Genomic DNA, 22,844 nt, shown 5'->3' with positions numbered 1-22,844 from the left:
ATTCAAGGGCTAAGAATCTGTTGATCACAATGGCCAGGTGAGGACATATACAATCAACTAAGAGCTTTGGGCCAGTTAGAAGTTTACAGCAGTAGTGATAAACCCTAAAAGTGTAATCACTAAACTGCAGGTAGTGGAATATGTATATTTTACTCAGTGTTGTCACAGCTTAGAGAGTATCCTTTCCTCTTGGACACAGCAGTCTTGAAGTTAGTATATTTAAGTAACTGTGGTATGGGGGGGGATGGGGTGAAACCGCCCTTGAAATAAAAAAGTGTTATCTTCAAGTTTTAACATTTGATGTTTAACAAGAGCAGTCACGGCTATTTAATTGTACATTTCAGTGATGATCAGTATTTCTTTGAACTTGACAGTTATAATAACTTCAGTTTGTTAAACGTAATAAATGGTATTGGAAAACATAACTTTAAGAGATGAATGAACCGTGGGTTTTATTATGTTGTAAAGCAGTATATATTTATGGTTTTAAATATGTATTTGCTTTTGTGAGATCAAGTAAAGTGATGCATGTTTTTTTGTTAACTGGGTCTAAAAATATTTGCATTATTGATGTTGTTAAGTTATTAACTGGAAACTGAAATAATCTCTTTCTTTGTCATGTTTCTCAAATGCAACAAACTCTAGCTGTGGTTCCTTTTGCATACATACTGTCCTTGTAAAATGTACTTCTGAGAGGTTACACCACAAAAGGCCGTGAAAACGTCTGATAAATATAAGGGCCACAGTAATGCAATTCAGACACAAACGCTGTCTCCTACCATGAGCCATATTGGTGATCCTTTAAAAATGACCATACAGTTGCTGTTTGTATTCGCACACAACTTGCCCCTTAACAAAAAAAAAATGTCTACTTTTCACATATTTCAGACTGCTGATTTTGAAGAAAGTGAGACATAATAGTCACAGTGATTTGTTTCTGCATGTTTCCCCCACAAGCTGTATCAGTGGTCATTCAGCAGTGATGTTGTAACTGACTCATGTTTTCACATAGTCTGTGTTTCCTAAAAGACAGCTTGTCTACCCCCAGAAGGCAATCCTATTTTGTGTACTCCTTTGATGTTAACTCATAAAGAAAATGAAAGCAAGAAAAGTCACAATGATATGTTGCTGTTTCAGCTCGCTGCACTCAGCCATGTGTGCACTACCTGTACCCCAAACAAGCTGCACCAATTGCCATTTCACTGTTGTCATATAAGTGCTCTTTGCCTTCAGAGAGCAATGCAGGACTTCTTCCTTTTTTGCAATCACCATCAGTGTTTGATTATGAAGAAATTGAAAGAAATAATGACCTAAGTAATGTATTTCAAATTGTAGCTGCAGTGACTGTAATGAACAAGTAATGTTGAAGAAAAAAATAAATAGATTGCTGCTTTTGGCAGTGTGTACAGTTACTACTGTCCACAGATTTACCTAATGTTCTGTTACTACATGTAAAAATACTTGCAAGTGACAAAGCATCCCTAAAGGTTGTAAATGTCTGATCCTGTTGACACCGAGACTAGTTGTGCTCTGAGCAACTGATCTCTAGTGCTTTACTTACATAACTTATATAGTAAACAGGGAATGGATTTGCTGTTAATTTCCAATTACTGCATGTCAAGAAGAGTTCTAAATGTTCTTTTATTCCTCGTTTATTCACACTTTATCCTAGTTGTGGTTGCTGAGTATGCAAATAGGGAATGAATTAATAAAATGGCTTCCTAGTCATGAGCTGTGAGTTTATGATCCACACTGTAATTTATTTAGCAAACATATTTCTGTATAGGGAGTTTCTTGCTTCAAAGATGATGTAGGCATGTTGTAGCTCTACTTATGGAAGCGTACAACATTTCACATCAGTGCTTTTGTAGCTCATGACAAGTAGTGTTCAATGCAAGAGAAAGAAGGACTGCAGAAAAATGTTAAAACGAATGCAGCTACAGTGGTGTGTAAACCCAAATGTTATGCCTTACTGCTGCAGAAATCTCTGCTTCTAAAATCTGGTGTTGTGGTGCACATGCTAAAACCACAGTGTATTTTTTCACGGTGAGTAATGCAACACATAACTACAACGTGTCTGTATTGGCATTACACCAAAAGTGAAAAAAATATGTTGGTTTGTTCATAAGTGATCTTTTCTTTTAATGGAAAGAGTTTCTCCTCCAAAAATTGATCTACTGTCAAGGGCAAAATGGTCCATCCAACTTCAGCATTGTACTTGGGTGTAAGTCCACAGTGGGTGAATCACAGTCTAAAGTACAGTTTGTAACTGGGTATCCAGGAAGAAATTTGTGAAAGTTTTACTAAGAACTCCTTTTGGTGATCGAAATGTTCATAGGTTCATAGGTTCATAGGTTCATACTAGGCTATCTGCCCGAGGGCATTTACAAGCCTAGCCCATAGTTTTGTGGCTTACGCCACCCCTTTAGTATGGGGAACTATACCCATTATTTTGCTGTGCCTCTGTCGAGCAGTGACACTGAGGTAATCCCTGGGGTATATCTGCGATCTCCCATCCATTGGTCAAGATTTCTCTTGAACAAGGCCAGCGAGGTGCTCTGCCTCACATATACTGGGATTTTATTCCACAGCATAGGGAGTCTTTGGGTGATGAATCTATCCCTCCAGCACGTCCTATTAATAGCCGTGTCGAGGTTTAAGTCTCCCGCCCTTGTGGCACTGACGGATCTAGATTTTTTGAGGTGAAGCATATTCATCAAATCTGGGTTTGACATGGCCTTGTATGTTAGGCAAAGGTCATCTCTGAGCAAGCGGTAAGCGACTGAATAGAGCTGGAGTTCTTTCAGTCGGGCAGCATAGGACAGATGTTTGAGACCCTTTATCCTTTTGGTGAGGAACTTTTGTGGCCTCTCCAGCTGCTGCAAGTGTCGGGTCAGAATCATTCCGAATGGGGCATTGTACTCAATCATTGGTCTGATGAGTGATGAGTATAGGGAGACTATGACCTCCCTTGATCTAGATGAGAATCCCTTCATGATAAGGTGGGCAATGTAGAAGGTCTTCCTAACTACTTTAGCTACATGGGTGTCGAATGACAGACTACTATCAACCTGGGTCCCCAGGTCCCTGATAACTTCTTCTGTGCTCAGTGGATTGCCACCTATTTGGTAGCTAGAGGTAACCTTGTTTTTCCCGAAGGGTATGACTATGCATTTTTTGGCATTTAACTTTAGGCCATGGCTCTGGCACCAGTTATCCGTTTCTGTGAGACCCTTCTGAAGGATATCTGTGTCAGATGTGTTTTCTACTATGGCCCAGTTTGCAGTCATCTGCAAACTTTGTCAGCCATAACCCTCCTGTGTTTGCTTGTACTTGGAAAAGTAGATGCCAAACAAGAGTGGGCCCAGGACTGAGCCCTGTGGTACACCACTTGTGACAGGCTTTGAGTCTGACATGGCGCCAGCAACTCTGACCCTGTGGGTTCTGTCACTCAGCCAGTTTGCAACCCATGTTGTGATGTATGGGTTAACATTTAAGCTGATGAGTTTTTCAATGATACCCGAGTGGGGTATTGTATCAAGGCCTTCGCCAGATCGAGGTAGGCTGTATGGACTGCCTTTCCCTCATCAATGGCTTTGGTGACTGTTTCAAAAAGTCAACCAAGTTTAGAAGGCATGATCTGCCTTTAACAAAGCCAAACTGGGATGGATCCAAAGTCTGCAAATTCCCTATGTCTTTATTTATGAGGTCCATTATGATCCTCTCCATGGCTTTGCAGATAAGGCTTGTCAAGCTAATGGGCGGTAATTTCCAGGGTCTGTGGAGGCACCGCCTTTGTGAAGTGGGACCACAGTTGCAGTGCGCCACTCCCTGGAGTGCGTATCCAGAGGTAAGACTATGATTAAACAGCTGTCCTAGCTGTGGGTTTAATTCCTCGTTGAGTTCGTGGAGCACACAGCCGGGGACACCATCAGGTCCCATGGATGCTGTGTTTTTGCTTTGGAGAGAGCAGTTCTCACTTGGGCGTTGGAGATGTTTGGGGGCTGCAATCGCTTGGTATAGATATCTCTCCTTTTGGGGGGAGAAGTTTGCACTGAACCTGTCAGCCAGTATGTTGGCAATGTCTGTAGGATCAGTAATCTTCACATCATTTTGAACTAGTTCTGAGCATATCTGGGAGTTTCCTCCCAGGTTTCTAATATAGCTAAAGAAGGCCTTATGATTGTCTTTTGAGTCTTTAGCTATTTTTCTCTCAAAATTTGCTTTGGATGATTTTATGAGAGCTCTTAGTTTTTTACTTATAGTGATCAAGGGTGTCTTACCTTTTAAGGATTTTGCTCTATCTTGTAGTAGCTTCCTCCTTTTGTTGTAGAGTTTGTTTATGGCTGGGGTCCACCAGACTGGACGCTTGCCTTTGGTACAAAGAGTCTTTGTTTTGCTTGGGATTGCCTTATCCATGCAGTCCTGCAGGTGCTGGTAGAAGGCATTTGTAAGTGATTCAGCGGCTTGAGTACTGTTTTCTGCCGGCTCGGGGGCCTTAAAGGAGACCACACTAGTCTTTAGAAGTGTGAAGTCGGCTTTCGAGAAGTTCTTTACTGTGGTCATTTTTATTTCAGGTGTTGCCTTTTTTATAACCGTGGAACCATTTCACTCTCATAGTTTGCCAAGTTGCATTACATTTCGTTTCAGATAAGGATTTTAGTATATGACATTTTTCTAGAAGAGGAAGACAGTGCAAGTCCAGAGCGTCTCTATATTGAGTTGGCATTACATCACAATTAAAATATATGTTACGTGCAGAGGGATGAAGCTTTGTCTGTCTCTCAGATTACTGAGGTTTGACTAGCCGTCTTGCTGCTGAAAGAGCCAAGCCAGTAATAAGTAGTAAGAAGTGATGAGGCATGTACCTGCTCACCTCTCGTGGACAGGGATGCAGGGCCATTTTGGGACAAGGCTTAACATCACAGTCTTTACTGATGGAAGCAATAGCCATTTTATAATGGAGCAAGGTTATCAAGGAATGTGTCACTGTGCAGGTGTTTCTTGTTGAACTCAAATTGCACATCCCCCATGTGGTGTAACCCAGCTTGCTGTGGAAGATAAGCCTTAAAATTAAATATCACACATCATGATTAACTATGATGGGCCCATACATGGCCCATCCCACTCTGTGGAGAGTGATGGAGTACAACCCTGTTTTAACTGAAGCTTACTTAAGGGAGTACTCTCACATTGCTGATAACCGTTGGGCTATTCAGGATAGGGTGTGTGTGTGTGTGTGTGTGTGTGTGTGTGTGTGTGTGTGTGTGTGTGTGTGTGTGTGTGTGTGTGTGTGTATGAGTCATGTTTATTTGCAATAAAAAAGTTTAGAAAAAGGAAATGAGGTTTATGCCAACTAGTTCAGTCTGCACTTGAAATTTGTTGCCTCTGTGAGTCCTGCTGTGATTCCGTTTTGCTTTTCCATTAAAAAGCAATATTGTACATTCAGATGCAATATTCCCATGTAGATTAGGTCCTGCCAGAGTAGCTAAGAAAAATAAATGAATAATACTTACAGAGAGACCTCCTAAGAATGCAGTACCCCTTTATACAGTTCCATCATCAGGGATAAGCTAAAATAACTAATTTTTTTCTAAAGAGACAGGGAAATCCAGATATTTTCTTCTCCAAGAGGTTCAGCCCTGTCCTCTCAAAGGGATACCACTCATATTTATTTTCTTCTGATTTACATTAGACCTTCTCAAGCTCTCCCTGGACCTTATTTAGACCTAAAGGCCACAAATCTGCTCTGTGTCAGGGCTCTTGGCTTTAAATATCCCTGTATGCAGTTGTCCCCTCATTAACACTATCCTCTTTGCTTGTTTTGGGGATCCTTTGCTTAAATGGACCATTCACTACTACGGTACCTAAACATCTGAGATAAAGCATTTAAATGGGCCAGCTTCTACTACAGTAATGTGTATGTGTGTGTGTGTGTGTGTGTGTGTGTGTGTGTGTGTGTGTGTGTGTGTGTGTGTGTGGTGTCAGACACCTGATCATACAGACAGAATGTTGACACCCAGGAGACTGATGTCAAAATGTCGAATGAACAAATATTGACATGCTCTGTGCATGCCTCAGAGGTTACTCTGTAGCAGACTAAACCAATGGCAAGTGTTTTTGTGCCCTACACACTCCCTGCTAATTATATATACTAAGTCTGAGATTGCACAATACTCGGGGAAAGAGAATAGTCCGCTGCCTAGGGATTATCAGTCTTGCAGACATCTCCACCATATGTCTACATCGACCAAAAAGGTGTCTGCGTTGTGTCCATTTGATTGGGTGTCTGACACCAGCAGATATATAGATATATATATATATATATATATATATATATATATATATATATATATATATATACACACACACACACACACACACACACACAATGAGAGCAATATAGGAATATATAAATCTTGCCTTCATTTTCTGCTCATGAAAAGACCACAAACAGAAATCCCTGCTGTGTGGGCCCTGGTATTTACAGACACTATGCAACGATGTTTAAGAAAGAACTTAAACTTTTTCTCTTGAAGACTTGGTCATGCCCTTGTCAAACCCCACTTGAACTAATCTCCTCGTATCTGCATTTCCCTACCAACTCTTTTTCCTACTTGTACTTGCTCTAGCATACTGTATTCATACTGTACTCAGTGCAATATTCTCTAAACCTTTTAATTGTTGTTTGGTCTATGCTATATACTGTTGTTCTCAAATTTTTGAAATTGTACTTGTTAACTGTTATTTTACCTTTGCATCGTACTGCTGTGCACAAATTTTTAACTTGTGCTATATTTGTGTGACCCTACTTCAATATTTTATAAATACCATAATTACTTGTATTATTTATGGAGTTTTACTCCTCGGGTCTCCACTGAAAGTGGGCCCCTGGTTGGACTAACCTGGTTACCAAATATCAATAAATAAATGTGTACAAGCATCTTGAGCAGTGTGTTCTGTACACCAGTGTCCACTACCCTGATTCATTAGTAGGCATTGGTGTACAGTTGCTGTCCTATTTTTTTGAGTAGCACACAAGAATGCCTAGTACATCATGGTGTATTAGGTGCCCCTTTGGTCCTCATGTATGACAGCGATGTGTTTGGCTGTCACATGTGACAGAGTTGTTACAGGATAGCAGTGATAGGCAGCTGTGTACGGTAAAGTATGGTGGACCTTGGTGAGCTGTCATTGCAGCATTGTGCTTCAGTGTTTTGTTTGGAAGAGAGTCATAAAAAAAATTCACTGCCTAGATATGTCAAACTAAATGGGCCACTACCTTATTATGGTAATTAGGGAATCTGGTGCTTTGCAGGCGTTTATTTATGAACAAAGGGGGTGGGACAAGTTTAGTTATCACTGGATATTCCATTGCAGGTAGTGATTATCGTACCATATGTGTAATATTTTGCATAATTCTATTAGCAGTAGAAGAAGACTGATACAATTCCTGGGGCACTGCTCTTGTACAGTGTCCAGCTGGAATCCCATGGGTTATCACACTGGGACCAGACAGTACTCTAGAGCATGTTGTTTTATGAATGGAGTGCATTCCTCGAGGGGTTGATTTGCATATATATATATATATATATATATATATATATATATATATATATACCCAATATATTTTATTTATTATTTATTTATTTTATTTTACATTTGTTTACCGGGAAAGTCCGAATGGACACATGTCCTTTTTTAGTGGAGGCCCAGGGAGAAAAACTCCAATTAACAGAGTACACACAAGGAACTATATATATATATATATATATATATATATATATATATATATACATATAATAAAAACAGGTATACAGTGTAACCTATAAATCACACAAGAGATTTTAAGTATGCATTAAGATGCCCTAGTAGTGTGTGTGAATATATATATATATATATATATATATATATATATATATATATACACACACACACACACACACACACATATATATATATATATATATATATATGTATGTATTTTTTTTGTTTGCTTTTGTTTTTTAAATAAAACTGTTATGTAAATCTGTATGTTTACAATTCTGTGGAGAAAATAGAGAGTGAACCAGCAGCATATTTTAAAACTGTTGGTAGAAATTACAATAAATAACACAACTGAGATGGATTAACAAATGTCAACAATGTATCCCCATGTAGAAATATAGGAACAGTAGATATATTTTCTTATTGTTTTTGGTAACTGTAGCTTTGTATAGAGTCAGAAGGATGAATAGAAGAGAGATGTCATCAATATTATTTATTTATTATGAATTTAACTAGAGGATGTGAATTGATACCTAGCTACTTTATCAGCCAGGTGTACAGCACAGACATATCCATTTGCTAACCAGATGTTTTTTTTAATGAAGGTTTAAATAATGTATGGGATGATAGGGAGGTGAGAGTGTGTGGTAGGGCATTCCAGAGTTTACCTATGAAGTTAGAAAAGAGAGAGTCCCCCGCTTGATGTTTTTATGGTGTTAGTTTGAATAAGGTTTCTTTTTGATGAGGGAAGAGGTCTGGCAGAAGTATAGGATTGCAGAAGTGTTAGTAAGGCAGGAATTTTTTCAGGGTCTGAGTGAATTTTGTGGGCCATTAATAGTTGTGTGTAGTTTGAGATGTGGGAATTCCAACCAGTTGAGTTGCCTGAGTGCTAGTCAGTGATTAGACTTAGCAGGTGAGTTTGTGGCAAACCTTGCTATTTTATTGTAGCAGACTTCAAGTTTTTGAAGTTCAGTTTTTCTCAGATTAGTGAGAATGGGTGCTGCATATAATAAGGTGGAAAGAAGATGGGTTTGGGCTATTGCAATTCTGGTGTTTTTAGTGAAAAAGTGTTTATTTCTGTGTAGTGTGCCCAGTTTTTTGTGTGCTTTTTTAATTGTCTGGGTTATGTGAATATCGAATCTAAGCTTATTGTCAATTTCTATTCCTAGTAGTTTAGTGTGTTGAGAGGGGGTTATGTAGGTGTTATTGTGTGAGGTGATTTGGAAAGTGTAAGGAGAGGGAGGGGATTTGTTGGGGTAGAATACTAATTGTTTTTTTTAGGGTTTAAGGTTAATTTAGCATTTGTTAGCCAGGACTCAACTACTTAAAATGTTTTCTGGGTTAGAGTCTCTAATTCAGGTAGGGGATGGTGCAGAACAGATCACAGTAGAATCGTCTGCATATTGGATAAGAGATGCATGATTGGTGACAAGATGGAGATTGTTGATATAGAGAATAGGAGTGGACCAAATATGGAGCCTTGTGGGACACCTTGTTCAACATGTAATAAGGGCGATAGGGTCTGTTGCCATGAGACTGCTTGTTGTCTCCCCGTGAGATAGTCTTTGAACCATGCTAATGAGGATTTACTGAAGTGAAGGTCTGATAGGGTGTTAAGAAGATATAGAATGTAGTACCTATGTAACTGGTTAATGCAGCTTACTGAGGCTTATCCCATTGTGCAGCTACTTTATGGTCTACTAATAGTGCCCAAGAACAAAATAATACTGCATGCTGTAGTAAAATTCTGTATTACAACTCAGTTTTGTGATATGCAAGCAGTTTCTCTTCAAGATTTTCCTCTTCTATAACAAAGTACTTAAATGCATAACAGCTGTCTCACAAGTTCAAGGAAAAAAATAATGAACTGGAAATCATCGTGGAGAACCTGGTTTGTACCCACCCTAAGCTGGACCTGGATTTTTATATTCAATCCAAGCTTTGTATTTGAGGAGCTTGTTACTTTTAGTTATAAATTCACTATAAAAGTCTTAATGCATTTTTTTATTCTCTATTAAATAGTGCAAGTTTTCCTTACAAATTTCAGACAACCGGTGTACCACCTGTAGCATTACATTCCATCACATATAAAAATCAGTGTTCTATAGAAGTGACCCTTCCTGTCAGAGAAAAATGTCATTGCCAAACTTCTATGTACTAATCATAAAAATATGGCTAAAATCAGCTTACATTTTGAGCCTCATTTTAATGTCCTTAATGATGAAATAAAATCTTAGGTACACTGTGTGTCTTATTGTCCAGGCTTAATCCTCTGAATGTTTGTTATAAACTGTGAAAGGATGACTGGAATATTATGTCCTGTATGTAAGTACCAAATGCAAGTTTTTATGGGCAGTTCACAGTGACATTCTGTCAAGTTGCCGCGTAATTTGTTGCCATTATGAGTGGATGTATGACTTCTTTTCATGGTGAGGAAGGCAACACATATCCAGAATCGGAATAGATTGTGCTGTGTTGGATTTGTATCTGAAGTTAAACAAAAACTGTATTTTTACAGAAAAGTGACTTTTACTGTATGAAAATATGCCACCATTAAAATTCCCTCTACTGATCATAGCAGTGTGCATCTGCCAAATTCAACATTGAGCTACCTTTTACTTCTTTAAGGGAGGAATGGCAGTCATATGTTCATTATGTATCAAAGTGTCCAAGCATATTTTCCTTAAATTTTACTAAGACACATCAAAGGCGAGGGAACTATTTACCTTCTGGATTCTGCTTTCTTACTACAAAGGGAATGTCAGAACCAAATGGATCATTAGCTTTATTTTTTCCTTTGTTTGCAGACTCCTGCTGCTCACATTTCAGATTGTCACATTCTCTCTGCTTTGGTGTAACAGAAACAAGCTGAAAACCCTACATTCTTCTGCTTATCTCACTTCTACTGACTTTGTACCGAGGGTCCTCATTCTAATGTCTTTCTTTGTCGCAGTTTCTGTGCTACTGTTTTTGTACATCTCTTTGCTAACTTGTGTTTTGTACTGATTTTTTTCTTTAGTATTCTGTTTCAATTCATCTTAGTTTCCTGTATTGACGTCCCTTAGAGTTTTTATTTTCTGTTGCTATTTCCTTGGGGCATGCTTCTGATAACAGATTACATCCTTTTTACTATCTTGATACCAGTAAATTATGGCTATTTTGTAGTTTCTATGAAGATCCATTTTCCTGCTTTTGATTCTTTATCTCTGTGCAAGTGTTACTGCCCTGTTGTCCCACATCCCCATCCTTTTACTGAGTAGGTATATCTGCTCGACACAGTGTGTCTGTTCATTATCCTTCTTTCCACAGTTTTCATTTCCCTTTAAAATGGGGAAATATTTTCTAGTATTATGTTGAGTCAAGACAGATCAGGTGGTTACAACTACAGGATGAAACAAATTTCTGTAACAGTCTGAATTTGTATGTTACGTCTGTTTTATAATCCTTGCAATCAGTTTCTCCCATGTCCATATACATCTTTAGTGCCTCATGTGTCAGCTTGGATGACAGGATTCCCGCTCAGTCTGTTTGGCTTTTACTAATGTTATGTTTAGATACCAGAAATCCATTAACAAAGGAAATCCTGTTTCCCAAATCTAGCAAATCTTGAAGCTCTTTCCCTTCTAAAATGCAGAGCATATACAGTGATGTAAAGCAGATTCACTTATTTTATCTGTAGTCTTGTTTTAGTCTGTAGGAAGAACATCAGTTAAAATATCCATCTCATTTGTTCACAACTGTATCACTGGCTTTCTCCTTAGTGCAAAACACTGCAGTGTGACCCCTTTATCAACACGTCTAAAAAATTAATACTTTACTTGCTGGTCTTGGATTCACAAATGATGCATTTTTTTTCTGCAGGTTTACCCTTAGAACAGACAACTCATTCCCAAACATTTTGTCATTAACTAATAAGCACGTGAAAATGTTTAGTCCCTTTAGTTTTATGTACAGGTCAACCATATTTTTATCAACCAGAGGAGAATTTGTGGACAATAATTAATAGACAGTTGAAGGAATTTATTTGGGATGGGATAAGTTGATCCTTATCAAGTAAGGTGGTTTAGGATTACCTGATTTGAAGGGATGTTTTAAAGCTACACAGTTAAGACATATATACATAACACAAGCAGAAAGCTATAATTCAGGAGAAGTCAAGAAATAAGGAGAGAGTGGATTTTAGGAATTTTGATGCATATGCTTAAGAAGAATAACAGCAGCCATGCAGAATATTATATTCATAAAACAGCCAAAAGTATTCTAAGAACTAAACCAGCCTGTAGATGGAGAAAGGAGAGTTTGCTGATAGGGATGACTGCAGTTAGGGATACAGAGAATAGGCAAGAGGGGATGGAATTTGTTGGAGAAAACTGGCAAAGGAACCAAGGTATTGTGAGCAAATAACTAGAAAGGGAAAGGTAACAGAATGAGAAGAGGCCAAGAAGACTTTTGGATTGCAGACTAGAGATCTCTTTCTCTATCAAGGATTGATATCAGACTATAGGCAGGGAGAAAGGGATGTGAAAGATCTGCTCTGGTAGAGTTTTTAGTTGAATCTAAAATGGTTAATTAGTAGAGCATATAAAGTATTGCACAATAACTATAGGAACTGATCAGAGGAGGTTATTCAAGATTGGTAAGAAAAATTGGATGACCAAGTCACATGGAAACAATGGGAGGAGGATATATGTGTCACTCCCAAATTTGCAACAAAGTCGAGAAGGTTTAAGATTTTTGCTTGGAAGTGTTTGCATCCATAGTTTCATGTCCAAATAGGTGGTGCAAAAATGTGCTCTAAATAAAACAAAGTAAATAAGAAAAGCACCAATGTTGCGAGTCCACAATAATATTTAATGAATAAAAAAACGATGTTAAGCGCTTTCATCAACAAGTATGACTTCCTCAGAAGCCTAAGCAAACACCAAATAATTTTTCCTCAGGTAGATGTCAAATATTGGAGGTGTGATAGGGAAGAAAGAGGTGACTGGGAACATATACTTTGGGAGTGTAATGAGTTGTCAGACTTAAAAAAAAAATTCCTTACAGAGTACTGAATCTGAAATATTAGGTGAGAATATGGGTGTAACTAAGGAAGTGATTTTTTTGAGCTACATGATCTGAATTACATAGTAAAGCTTTAAGTTTTAATTCTTGTAGCTACCAAACGCAATCACTAGAAAATGGAAATTGAAGTCTGAACCAAATGTTTTTGAAGTATTGACTATTGTAACAGAGAGAAAATAACTGGAAGGGAGATCTTTAGAAAAGGGTAGGAGCAAATTGCATAGAAGAAATGAAAATTGTGGGAATGATACATGCAGAATAATGTTTTGGAGGACGACGAAAGAGGTTTAAGGGGAGGTAGGAATTAAACAATTTATTTAATGTTGTATTGAGATGTATTATGTTTGTAACTGAATGTTTGTTTTCTCATATGAATGTATGATTTCCTATGTCTTAAGTGATAATTCAGTAAAGGAGTTTAAAAAGTAATTCCTCCATAGTTGTGGACATCAGTAAACCATGCCTGAAAAGCAACAGTCACAATATGGTAAGGAATTGATAGCTGAAAATATGGTTTGCAAATGACAGTATATTACTCAAATTAACTTTAGTTTGGCAAGTTTCTGGTGAAATTGCCTACATTCTCCACCAGTGAAAGTCCAGTATGACAATAGGGGCAGAACTTATGCAGCAACATATGTTCATTTAGTCCTGTACAAGCCAAAATATATTTCCAGTTATCCCTGCAGTTTTTAAAATAAAAATAAAGTACCTTAGTTGCATCTGTGTAATATTTCAGTCCATGCACCATCTCCAGGTTACATGCTATCTTTTTAACAGAAGGAAATCCCAAGGCTGCATAAGTCTCCTAGGCCCAACTTTCAACTAAGCATAGGTATTTTCACAAGTTTAATCCACAGGTAATCTCAAATGGACTTGGTTTCCATGTTACCTGGAGTGCTAGTTTGCTTCTTCAGACAACTTTATTAAATGTCAGCTAGGACCTTGCTAAATGTGTTGCCTAGCTACCAAATCATGAGAATGTTCCTGCACACTACCCCTTTTTCAGAGCCAGTATGTTACTACAAGTTTTCTTGCTGGTTCACCTTCCTGACCATGTCAAATGGAATAGACCTTAAAGTGCACTTTCAACATGCGTCTGGCATTGGAGCTAAGGAACACTCATTATTCTTAGAAAGACTGGGAAGTAAGCCAGTTTTCATTTATTGTTCAACGTTTATAGATGTATCATCTTCTTAGTAGCATTCATGCAGGAGTTTATTTATTTATTTATTTGCATTGTTTTCTGTTACTTCTCTGGGAACCTTCACTAAAAGTAGTAAAAACACCCACCAAATGAAACCATGACTTTTTCTTCAACATGTATGCATACCAGTTTTGTGAAACATCTTTTGTTTCAGCACTAGTCATTTGGCAGCATCCGGAAGGGTTCCTTCACGTTTACTCTAACACGACATTGTATGTGCTGCATCTTGCCTGATGTGTTGTATTGTGAGAAATATGTCCTACATCATGTGATTGACTCTTGACAGAGGCCTCATCTGCCTCTGCCTGTAGTAGCTCAGGTGGCTGTAAAAGATGCTGTGGCACTTACAGAAAAGAGTAAGGGAACATCCGTGGTGCCTGGGCCAGTTTAGCTCAGGTGGCTGTAAAAGATGCTGTGGCACTTTTTCTGTAAGGGAAGATCCCCTGGTGCCTGGGCCAGTTTTTTCCCTAGTCAGTGTATTTCATCTCGGGTCTCCCCAGAGGAGTCCATTGGCTTTGTTGGACTTACCTGGACAACAAAGTGTAAATAAGTAAATAAAACAGAGATCCACTTTGCGGTCTGCTTTGCTTTTCTTTAACGTCACCCCCTAGTAAAAGTGGTACTAGATATGTATGGGTAAGTGTAGGACACAGAGATTTGTTGATTGTATCTGCTTACAAGGCTTCCTTTTGTAGTAAAAGTGCTTAGCTTTCCAAAACATATTCATGGGAGAAATTATAGATGTTCTTTAAGTGGATAATGCATTCCTTTTGTTTCATCCACATTAGGCATCTCATTTCAGAAATTCCACAAGCTCTTCCATTTCTGTTTCGACATCCGATCAGTACCAGAAATATGATGTGTGTGCAGATGTGAGGCAGGCTGTGTCATTATTCAGCAATAAGTTAAGAATGTGTTCATTTTGTCACATGACAGACAAGTGCTTTTGGTGGCACTAGTGCTGATAGCTTGCCTTGGCAAAGGCACATAATTGTCAAATATTTTTTGTGTAGAAGTTATCTCCGGATTTGTCAGTTTCTCAGAAAGTGAGATATCTTATGATGGTATCTCATCATAAGGGTACGTGGTCTTTTTTTTGCTGCAGCTGTTCTTGGTTTGATGGCGTCACACATTTCCTACGGCTGTATGAGCAACTTGTACAAAACAGTGAACACGGATTAAGAATTCCGTAGTGCAGGTATTCATAACACAAGGATAGCAGCTGAGGAGTATGTAACCCCAGCCAAGGAGGAATCTTCATGTGTAAGAGGGATTCTAGCTAGATTTCCAGTAGTGAGACAATACATTCAGACTACTTTAGGTATCCCAATAATGACTTCACTGGTTTCAACAGTCTGTTGCGAAAATCTGTAGAATTAAATCTGATTTAAAGGAATGTGCAACTCTTCCATCAGTACCATTTGCATGTCATACAGTACATCTTTGGAAGCTTGCAGAATATACCTGTATAACAGTTTAATGTGTAAGCAGTATTGCCTGCCTAAAAAGTTGCTTTAGTGCCATCTGTCTGGAATGCAGAATCCAGTCCTCTCAGTAGGAAAATATACTGCTTGGTTTTATGTTTGTCAATAGAAAACAGTGACTGGGTGTTATGTCTCATAAGACTTTGTAATCCCAAAAGAGACTTACATAACCCTCACACTTCCCTGCCTAATTAATAATGCCTTATTGCAATGTTTTCCTTTACCTTTTACTGTTGCACTCTGACTGATCCAGGTGTGCCCAGTACTTTTTGTGAAATCCCCACATTCTAATGTTCCACTTAATTCTCTCTTCTTATTCATGCTGTCCGTAATCACAAAAAGCAATTTTATTTTCGATATTGCCCAATCATTTTAGGTTCTTTCATCCCTACTGTGCTAAAGCACCTCTCCTTGGTCTATTTAATCTCTAAGATGTACTTTCTAAAATAAGTTGAATCTAGTAAGCTTCACATAATGAGACGAGTCTGAACATTTCCATTCATAACAGTAAATAAAAAATAAATAAGTAAACATCATTATACATTTACATATGATGAGTTACAGGGGCATAGAATTATGTTCAGGACAGTCATTTAATTCAGGTCACAAGTAACTGCCCATAAGACATATGCATTTATTTTGCAAACACTGTCTGGTTAAATGTTTTCCCTAGAGTCGCACAGTAACCAACTAGATTAAACAAATTAGGCCCAAGACCACAAAATGGCATTACCCTTTAACTGAGCTTAACTTTTCCTGCCAGCTAAACATCATTCTGAAGTCTGCTAACTATGGCTGGATAACATTTATTATCCACAGCTGTGCCTTCATCCAGCTGAAAAATGGACTATTTTTAATTGCTGGCCAGCCTGACCTGGCAGACACTTTACTTTTTTATACCTCTCAACCTCTTAGTGCAAGAAATCTGGACAAAGCCTGACACACTGGAGGGAAAAAGGCCCAAAAATAGGGGCACATTTTAAATATTACGCTTATAAACTTAGAAAGTTGTTGGAATAACATGATTTGTGTTAGCATGCATTTTTCTAAAGGATATGAAGTCTGAAACTCAGATGCATGTCATTATTTAGTGACTTTAATCCTTAGATCATTCCAGGGATTTGTCAAAAAAAACCCACAATTTTTACGAGGAACAAACCAAAAATATGAAGCAAAAATCTGGACATTCTGCAAAAATCTGTACAGTTGAGAGGTATGTGGAATTCTTATATTTGTGTTTTTGGCCTTCATGGCAGATGGGACAGCTTAAATTCTTCCACTGTTTAAATGTCAGTAATCTAGGGTAGGGTTACCACCTGTCCCTCTATGTGGGAAAGTCATTATTGTAGCGGTTGCATCCTTTCAGAAAATGAAATTTGTCAAAAGGTGGGAAATTTTAGGGAAAAATATTTCCTAAGTTTCCTTTAATAGTTGCATAAAAGTTATTTTGTTTCTGAAATTCCTAAATATTATATGAAACAACATAACTCAAATTCTCCAAGCGTGACTTTTTATTATGGCATAAAGTGAAGCCCAGGCTTAGCACTGGTTGCAAGTATGGTCTCTCCTGCAAAACCTCACCTTTGCTTAAAAAAGTGCCCCACCTTGGGCATTTGAAAAGGTGACAACCTTGTAGTATGGCGATTCTTTGAAAGGACGGACTGCTTTTCCCAATGTGTGTCTTCTCCTCCAGCTTCCTTCTTCAGGTCATCTGCACATATTTAAATAAATTGTTCATGTTGAATCTCTTCCTCACTTTTCCCTGCTTTGATCTATGCTAGCCCTCCACCCTCAGTTGCACCATCGGCATGGAGCTATCCTTAAACTATGTAACTCATATCCTGACAAACTTTGCTTTCCACCATCATCTTTACCTCTTCTGCAGTAACTTCTTTGCCTAACTTTAAATTATTTTGTTTTGTTTTGAATGTAGTTTTAAATTCATAGCAGTCACTGTTAACACTCATATATATCAGACAGTGTTACTGTCTTCACCTGCTTGACTGTCCTTTATATCCATTGTATATATTGCAATTGTTGGAATTTATATTTCATATTTGAAAATCTTAAATGGGAGGCACTGTCCAGTTTTTAAAATCTGATGGACAGATAAAACATATTAAGTCGCATTATGATTCTGCTCAGGTTTCACAGAATGTGTCAAGTTTGGTTTGCTGCTTTAGTGAACCATTCAGTTAAAAAGTTTATTTCACTGTAATATGGAAATTGCCACTCGAGATAATCTGCTGTATTTCATTTTTATTTATTTTCATAGGTGTTTACTAGGCTAACGACCACAAGCGCCTTTTTATGCTTAGCCATGCATTCCAAATGCCCTTTTTTGTAGCTTATTTCTATCATTTCATATTAATACATACAGTTTCATTGTGTAATGACAAAACAATCCACATGGTGGCACTCTAAGATAATAACTTGTGTGACAGGTACATTGTGGGAGTAGTTACATAAAAGAGCATTTACATTACCTCTATGAAGCCTGAAGAAGCAAAAACATGTCTGAAAACTGTACAGATGTAAAAGTACAATATCTGTCAAGTTAAATATGCCTCCTCTAACAGCATACCTTTTCACTTTTAAAGGAGAAATATGAAACATCTGACAAATCAACAAGGACCACATTTCATTCCCCAAATTCAGAGATTTCCACAAAACAAGCTCCTTCCCGGTAATGTTTTATTCTCATCAATATATGGTTTACATAGATATAAGAAATAGTTCCATAAATATTTGAAAATGCTATGCTAATTACAGTTCTTTACAGGTTTATTAATATGGAAAAAGGTCTTCAGACATTTGCACAAAGATGTTTTTGATAGAGAATTGACTATTGTGTTATTAGGTTGTAATTTACTTTGTCATACGGATTGATAGTCTATAGATCCATTTGTTTTGTATACTGATCATACTTAAATAGATTGATCTTATATGCTACACGGTTTTACTAATGTCAGTAAATGTGGGGTCCAGAATTTTTTTCATTAAAAAGACTTCTTTGCTTTCCCTTTTGTAGCCTGCAGCTGGCTTAATTCTTTTCCTGCATATGCCCTGTACCTAACTGCTTATTAGTTGTATTGTTCCTTTGAACAAATTAATATTTTTCCAGTTTAATTATTCCTTTGTAAGATACAACTGAAGTATCCCTTTCTGAATTAAAAATATTTTTTTAACATGTATTCCTTTTGCTTAGCTAGATGATATTGATTATTTAACCCAGTAGCACCATGTCTTCAGAAGTGTTTCATTTCTGTGAGACTTGTTCAGGATCACATCTATATATAAGCAGTGGTTCAGACTATACAAGCAGTGGTTCAGAATATACAAGCAGTGGTTCAGAATCAAAGCTATTATTATTTTCTTTGTTGCTTTAATTTGTTTTTTGTGTTTTCGTATATACTTGGTAAATAATGCAACAGATAGCATACTTGCCTTTGATGCAGAAGTTTGTGGGTTCTGTTACCATACCAGGTAGATCACTTACTGACACTGCACTACAACATAAGGGGGTGCTGCACTCCTGAGCGTGCTGTCCTTCTGATGAGAGTTAAGCTGAAGCCTCATCTGGTTGACTTGGTGGTGGCTCAGGTGGGTATAAAGGATTCCATGACACTTATTAAGTAGAGTGGGGAAAGTTCTCCTATGCCTGGCCAAATTTCCCCTAGTAGTATAAATACCACCCCAGGTCTCCCTTGAAAAATCTACTAGCTTAGTGGGACTAACCCGGTCAGTAAGGAATAAATAAATAAATACTTCCAGTCTGAAAGTATAATAGAAATAAGTTTGATTGTAGCATTGTGTATGATGTCAGAAAATTCCACTTCCTTAAGGTCTTGCAGTGCTTTGCCAAGAAACTACAGATGTTTCAACAGGCTTTAACCACAGTTTTTGGAAAGAGACTTTAGTAGTATGTGTTTCATGAGTAAAGCTTTGCAGAATAAGCAGCTGTTTAAAATATAATCTTCTGCAAATTTTTCATAGTCTGAATGCATTTTCATAGAGCTGTATGACTTGCTGTGTCAGAGCTGTGATTTGGGGTATTACACAACACATCTGTATCCTTACAAAGTGGATCCTACAATGTTGTTTCCAAGACAACAAAGTGACAGTACACTGGATGTCTTTCTTAAGTGGTTAGTGGTACACGCCTGTAATTGTGTAAACAACAAGATTTAAATAGGTACACATATGAGTTGCAACTGCACAGTTGTAGCAAGGTACTTTCTTCATAGTGCACTTCTTCATATTTTTAAGGCTGCGTCAAGAAAAGAGACATGATTCTTGAGCCTGACAGATTTACAAATTCCAGTTCATTAAATTGCAGATAAAATGGGATGATAGTCTTCTAAAAAAGATTCCACAAGCAAATAGTATAACCATTTTTATGGAGGCATTTAAAAGTAATATTTTATCTTTTAAAGTAAACTTCATTTAGAATATCCACTAGATGTGAAATGTTTACTACACATCTCTCTTATTTTAGATTAGTTAATTTGATTGTATCAGAACTATTATTTTTTGCCATTTAATTTTATTTCTAAATATATATATATATATATATATATGTGTATATATATATTTTTTTTTATATTAAAAAATGAAACTGTATTTTATTAGCTCTGAGCTTGCAGTTCTTTCCAGATAAATTACGTTCTATACACTGATTTTCTACTCAAGTGCAGCTAATTAAGACACATCGGAGAAGGCCAGCATCTGCAAGATGGATTGAATGTGTTGCAGTCTTTTAAAAATCAGCAGATCCTGCCAGACAAGCATGGCTTATGCTTTGGTTTGTGTTAACAAGGACTGTTGGCAGGAACCTTAAAACAGCATTCTGCTGTTTACTCTGTCTTTAGGAGAGGTTTTGGCTCAGTATCTTGTCGAGTTTTTCTTTTCTGTTCACCAATTATAACATAAATGGTTGAATAAAGAGCTAAATACATGGTATGGAGTGTGAAATATTCATGGAAGAGCATTAAAACCTTTATTTTTATGTATTTATACTTATCAAGTCATTGATGCGTTCATGCATTCATTCACTCATGCATCCATTCATTTAAATCTAACTGTTGTGGATTTGGTATTGGTCCACAAGGACTGTTTTCAGGTCAGCCCAGGGTACGTGCATAACATACTGAACAAAACAGTATAAAAATTCATTGAAGTAATTGTAACTGGAAAGATAGCTAAAGCAGTAATTAGAAATATCACACAAACAAAAGTAAAAGATGTAGCAAAAAGAACACTGTTAAGACAGGGACGTCATGGCCTGAAACATCTAAAAAACTTGATGACCTGATGGTGTAGTGCTGTTCAGCTTAAAGTATGTCAGCACACAAAGCAAGATGTAAGGTCTGCCCAGTCGTAGAAGAGACTTTCAGAAGCCTTTGGCATGACTGAAAGAATGCAAAATAAGAGTTAATTAACAAGTGTGTTATGTCATTTATTCTGAGACCAAAAATCATGGGAATCCTTATAGGCTGGAGGAGAAACAGGTATTTGTAACTATTGATGTAGGGAGAAAAGGTGAGTTTGAAGATGAGCTGCGATTCTGGCACCTCATAGCAGTGATGAATGTTGATAGAGCTGTTGGGTACACTAGCACAGTTTTGTTAGGTACGAATTTAGTGTCACCTAGTATTAACCTACAGAAAGGGCTGTCTACAGCAAAGGTTTCTGCACAGGACAATAAAGTTACTGTGAATAGATACTAAACCATTACAGTGTCTTGAATTGGCTGTTGTGTAGACTTTAGGGAACACAGATAGAAAGTTAAATCGAAACAGTGATACAGCTAAAGTTCAGAGGACCATGGGTTTATATTAAGTAAGCAATATATCCACTCATAGTTTTAGCCAAAAGTGCCTTAGAAGAAGATTTATTTTTTTATTTATTTTCCCTTTGTTGACCAGGTTAGCCCCACCAGGCCATTGTCCTCTCTTCAGGGGAGAGACTCAAGGCGGTATTCATATGGACCAGGGGAAATTTGGCCTGGATACTGAGGAAGTTCACCTGTTTTGTTAAGGAAATGTGTTGTTTGGCTAAAAATGAGGATGAGCAGTCCACTGAGATGGCAGAAACTGAGATTACAAATGAAGTAATCTTGGAAGAAGAAAGGGATGTGTTTGAAGCATGCAAATCTGAGCATCGGAGAGAAGTAGCAAAAGTAACAGAGGCTAGATACACCAAAAATTATTGAGATGCTGTGAAAGGAGGAATCTGGGGAAGAGTCAGTTTCTTGGGGTGAAATAAATGGCTGATTGATTTTTTCAGAAACTGAGCATAGTGTGAGTGATGTTGATGTTATGTAACAGCAGCAGGGTGGCTCATAGTCAGCAAGTGGTGGCAACAATTGCACTCAAGCATCTAGTCGCTTGGCGAATGAAGGTAGGAAGGAATAATTTTTCCTAAAAAGAGACTATTGAGACCCGCAGTAGGGATGTTCAGTGAAAAGGTACTGTTACTGTTTGCTACAAAATGGTAATTCTAGTGGGATATAAAGTAATGGAGATTTGATCATTCATAGAGTTGGGTAAAGAAACTTTTTTGTGACTTAATCTGTAAGAATGTAAATTTATTGCAAAAATGTCTTGCAAAAAATGAATATTCAAGTAATATCTTTTTTTCAGGACAGAGACTGCATTTTTTAAAATATTTATTAATTTTAGCACTGAGGAAGTATTACAATAAGATGTTTCACTTTACAGAAAACGTTTAAAGAGACCAAGTATTAAAAAAATGATGAAGAAAGAAATGCTTTGAAAGGGGGATGAGGTATGAAGGGACTTTGAAAATGTTGGGTACAAATAATGTATTTACCTAGTGTTGTGTTCATTGCAGGATGGGGGGTTTGTTAAAATACTGCGGACAGCCAATGTCATTTCTTTCTTTTTTTGTGGAGATAATAAGAAAATGACAGCAGTGTGGAGAAAGGGGTCATATGATGCAAAACTGCAAAGGATGTGTAATAAAGCAGACCACTTCTGGTTTGATTGTGATGTAACTGATGGTAATGTGGAGCAAGAGAAATGAAAGGAAGAAAACAGGGGGATGATGGTGTTTCACTTAAGGAAGTAATAAGGAGTAATGATATTGACCAGGAGTAGGGAGTAACAAAAGACGTTGCTGAAAATGTGCAGGTAATGAGGAAGTAATAAGGAGTAATGATACCGACCAGGAGTAGGGAGTAACAAAAGACGTTGCTGAAAATGTGCAGGTAATGATACCGACCAGGAGTAGGGAGTAACAAAAGACGTTGCTGAAAATGTGCAGGTAATGAGGAAGTAATAAGGGGTAATGATACCGAC

General features: G+C 37.5%; 1 protein-coding gene across 6 annotated transcripts in view; it reads left to right on the top strand.

Annotated features, from left to right (window-relative positions):
- TANK (TRAF family member associated NFKB activator) overlaps positions 1–22,844 on the top strand; it is a 1,995,915-nt gene that overhangs the window by 1,228,188 nt on the left and 744,883 nt on the right. For all 6 annotated transcript variants that reach the window (XM_044074789.1, XM_044074784.1, XM_044074787.1 and 3 more), the window contains one exon: positions 18,123–18,208. In XM_044074789.1, the coding sequence (XP_043930724.1) occupies positions 18,123–18,208 (86 nt within the window). The remainder of the gene's footprint in view (positions 1–18,122; positions 18,209–22,844) is intronic.

Source organism: Protopterus annectens, chromosome 6.part0 (assembly GCF_019279795.1).
Source record: "Protopterus annectens isolate FY-2018-M chromosome 6.part0, PAN1.0, whole genome shotgun sequence".
NCBI lineage: Eukaryota > Metazoa > Chordata > Ceratodontiformes > Protopteridae > Protopterus > Protopterus annectens.
The sequence above is the reverse complement of the archived record's forward strand: the minus strand, read 5'-3'. Positions and strand labels throughout refer to the sequence as shown.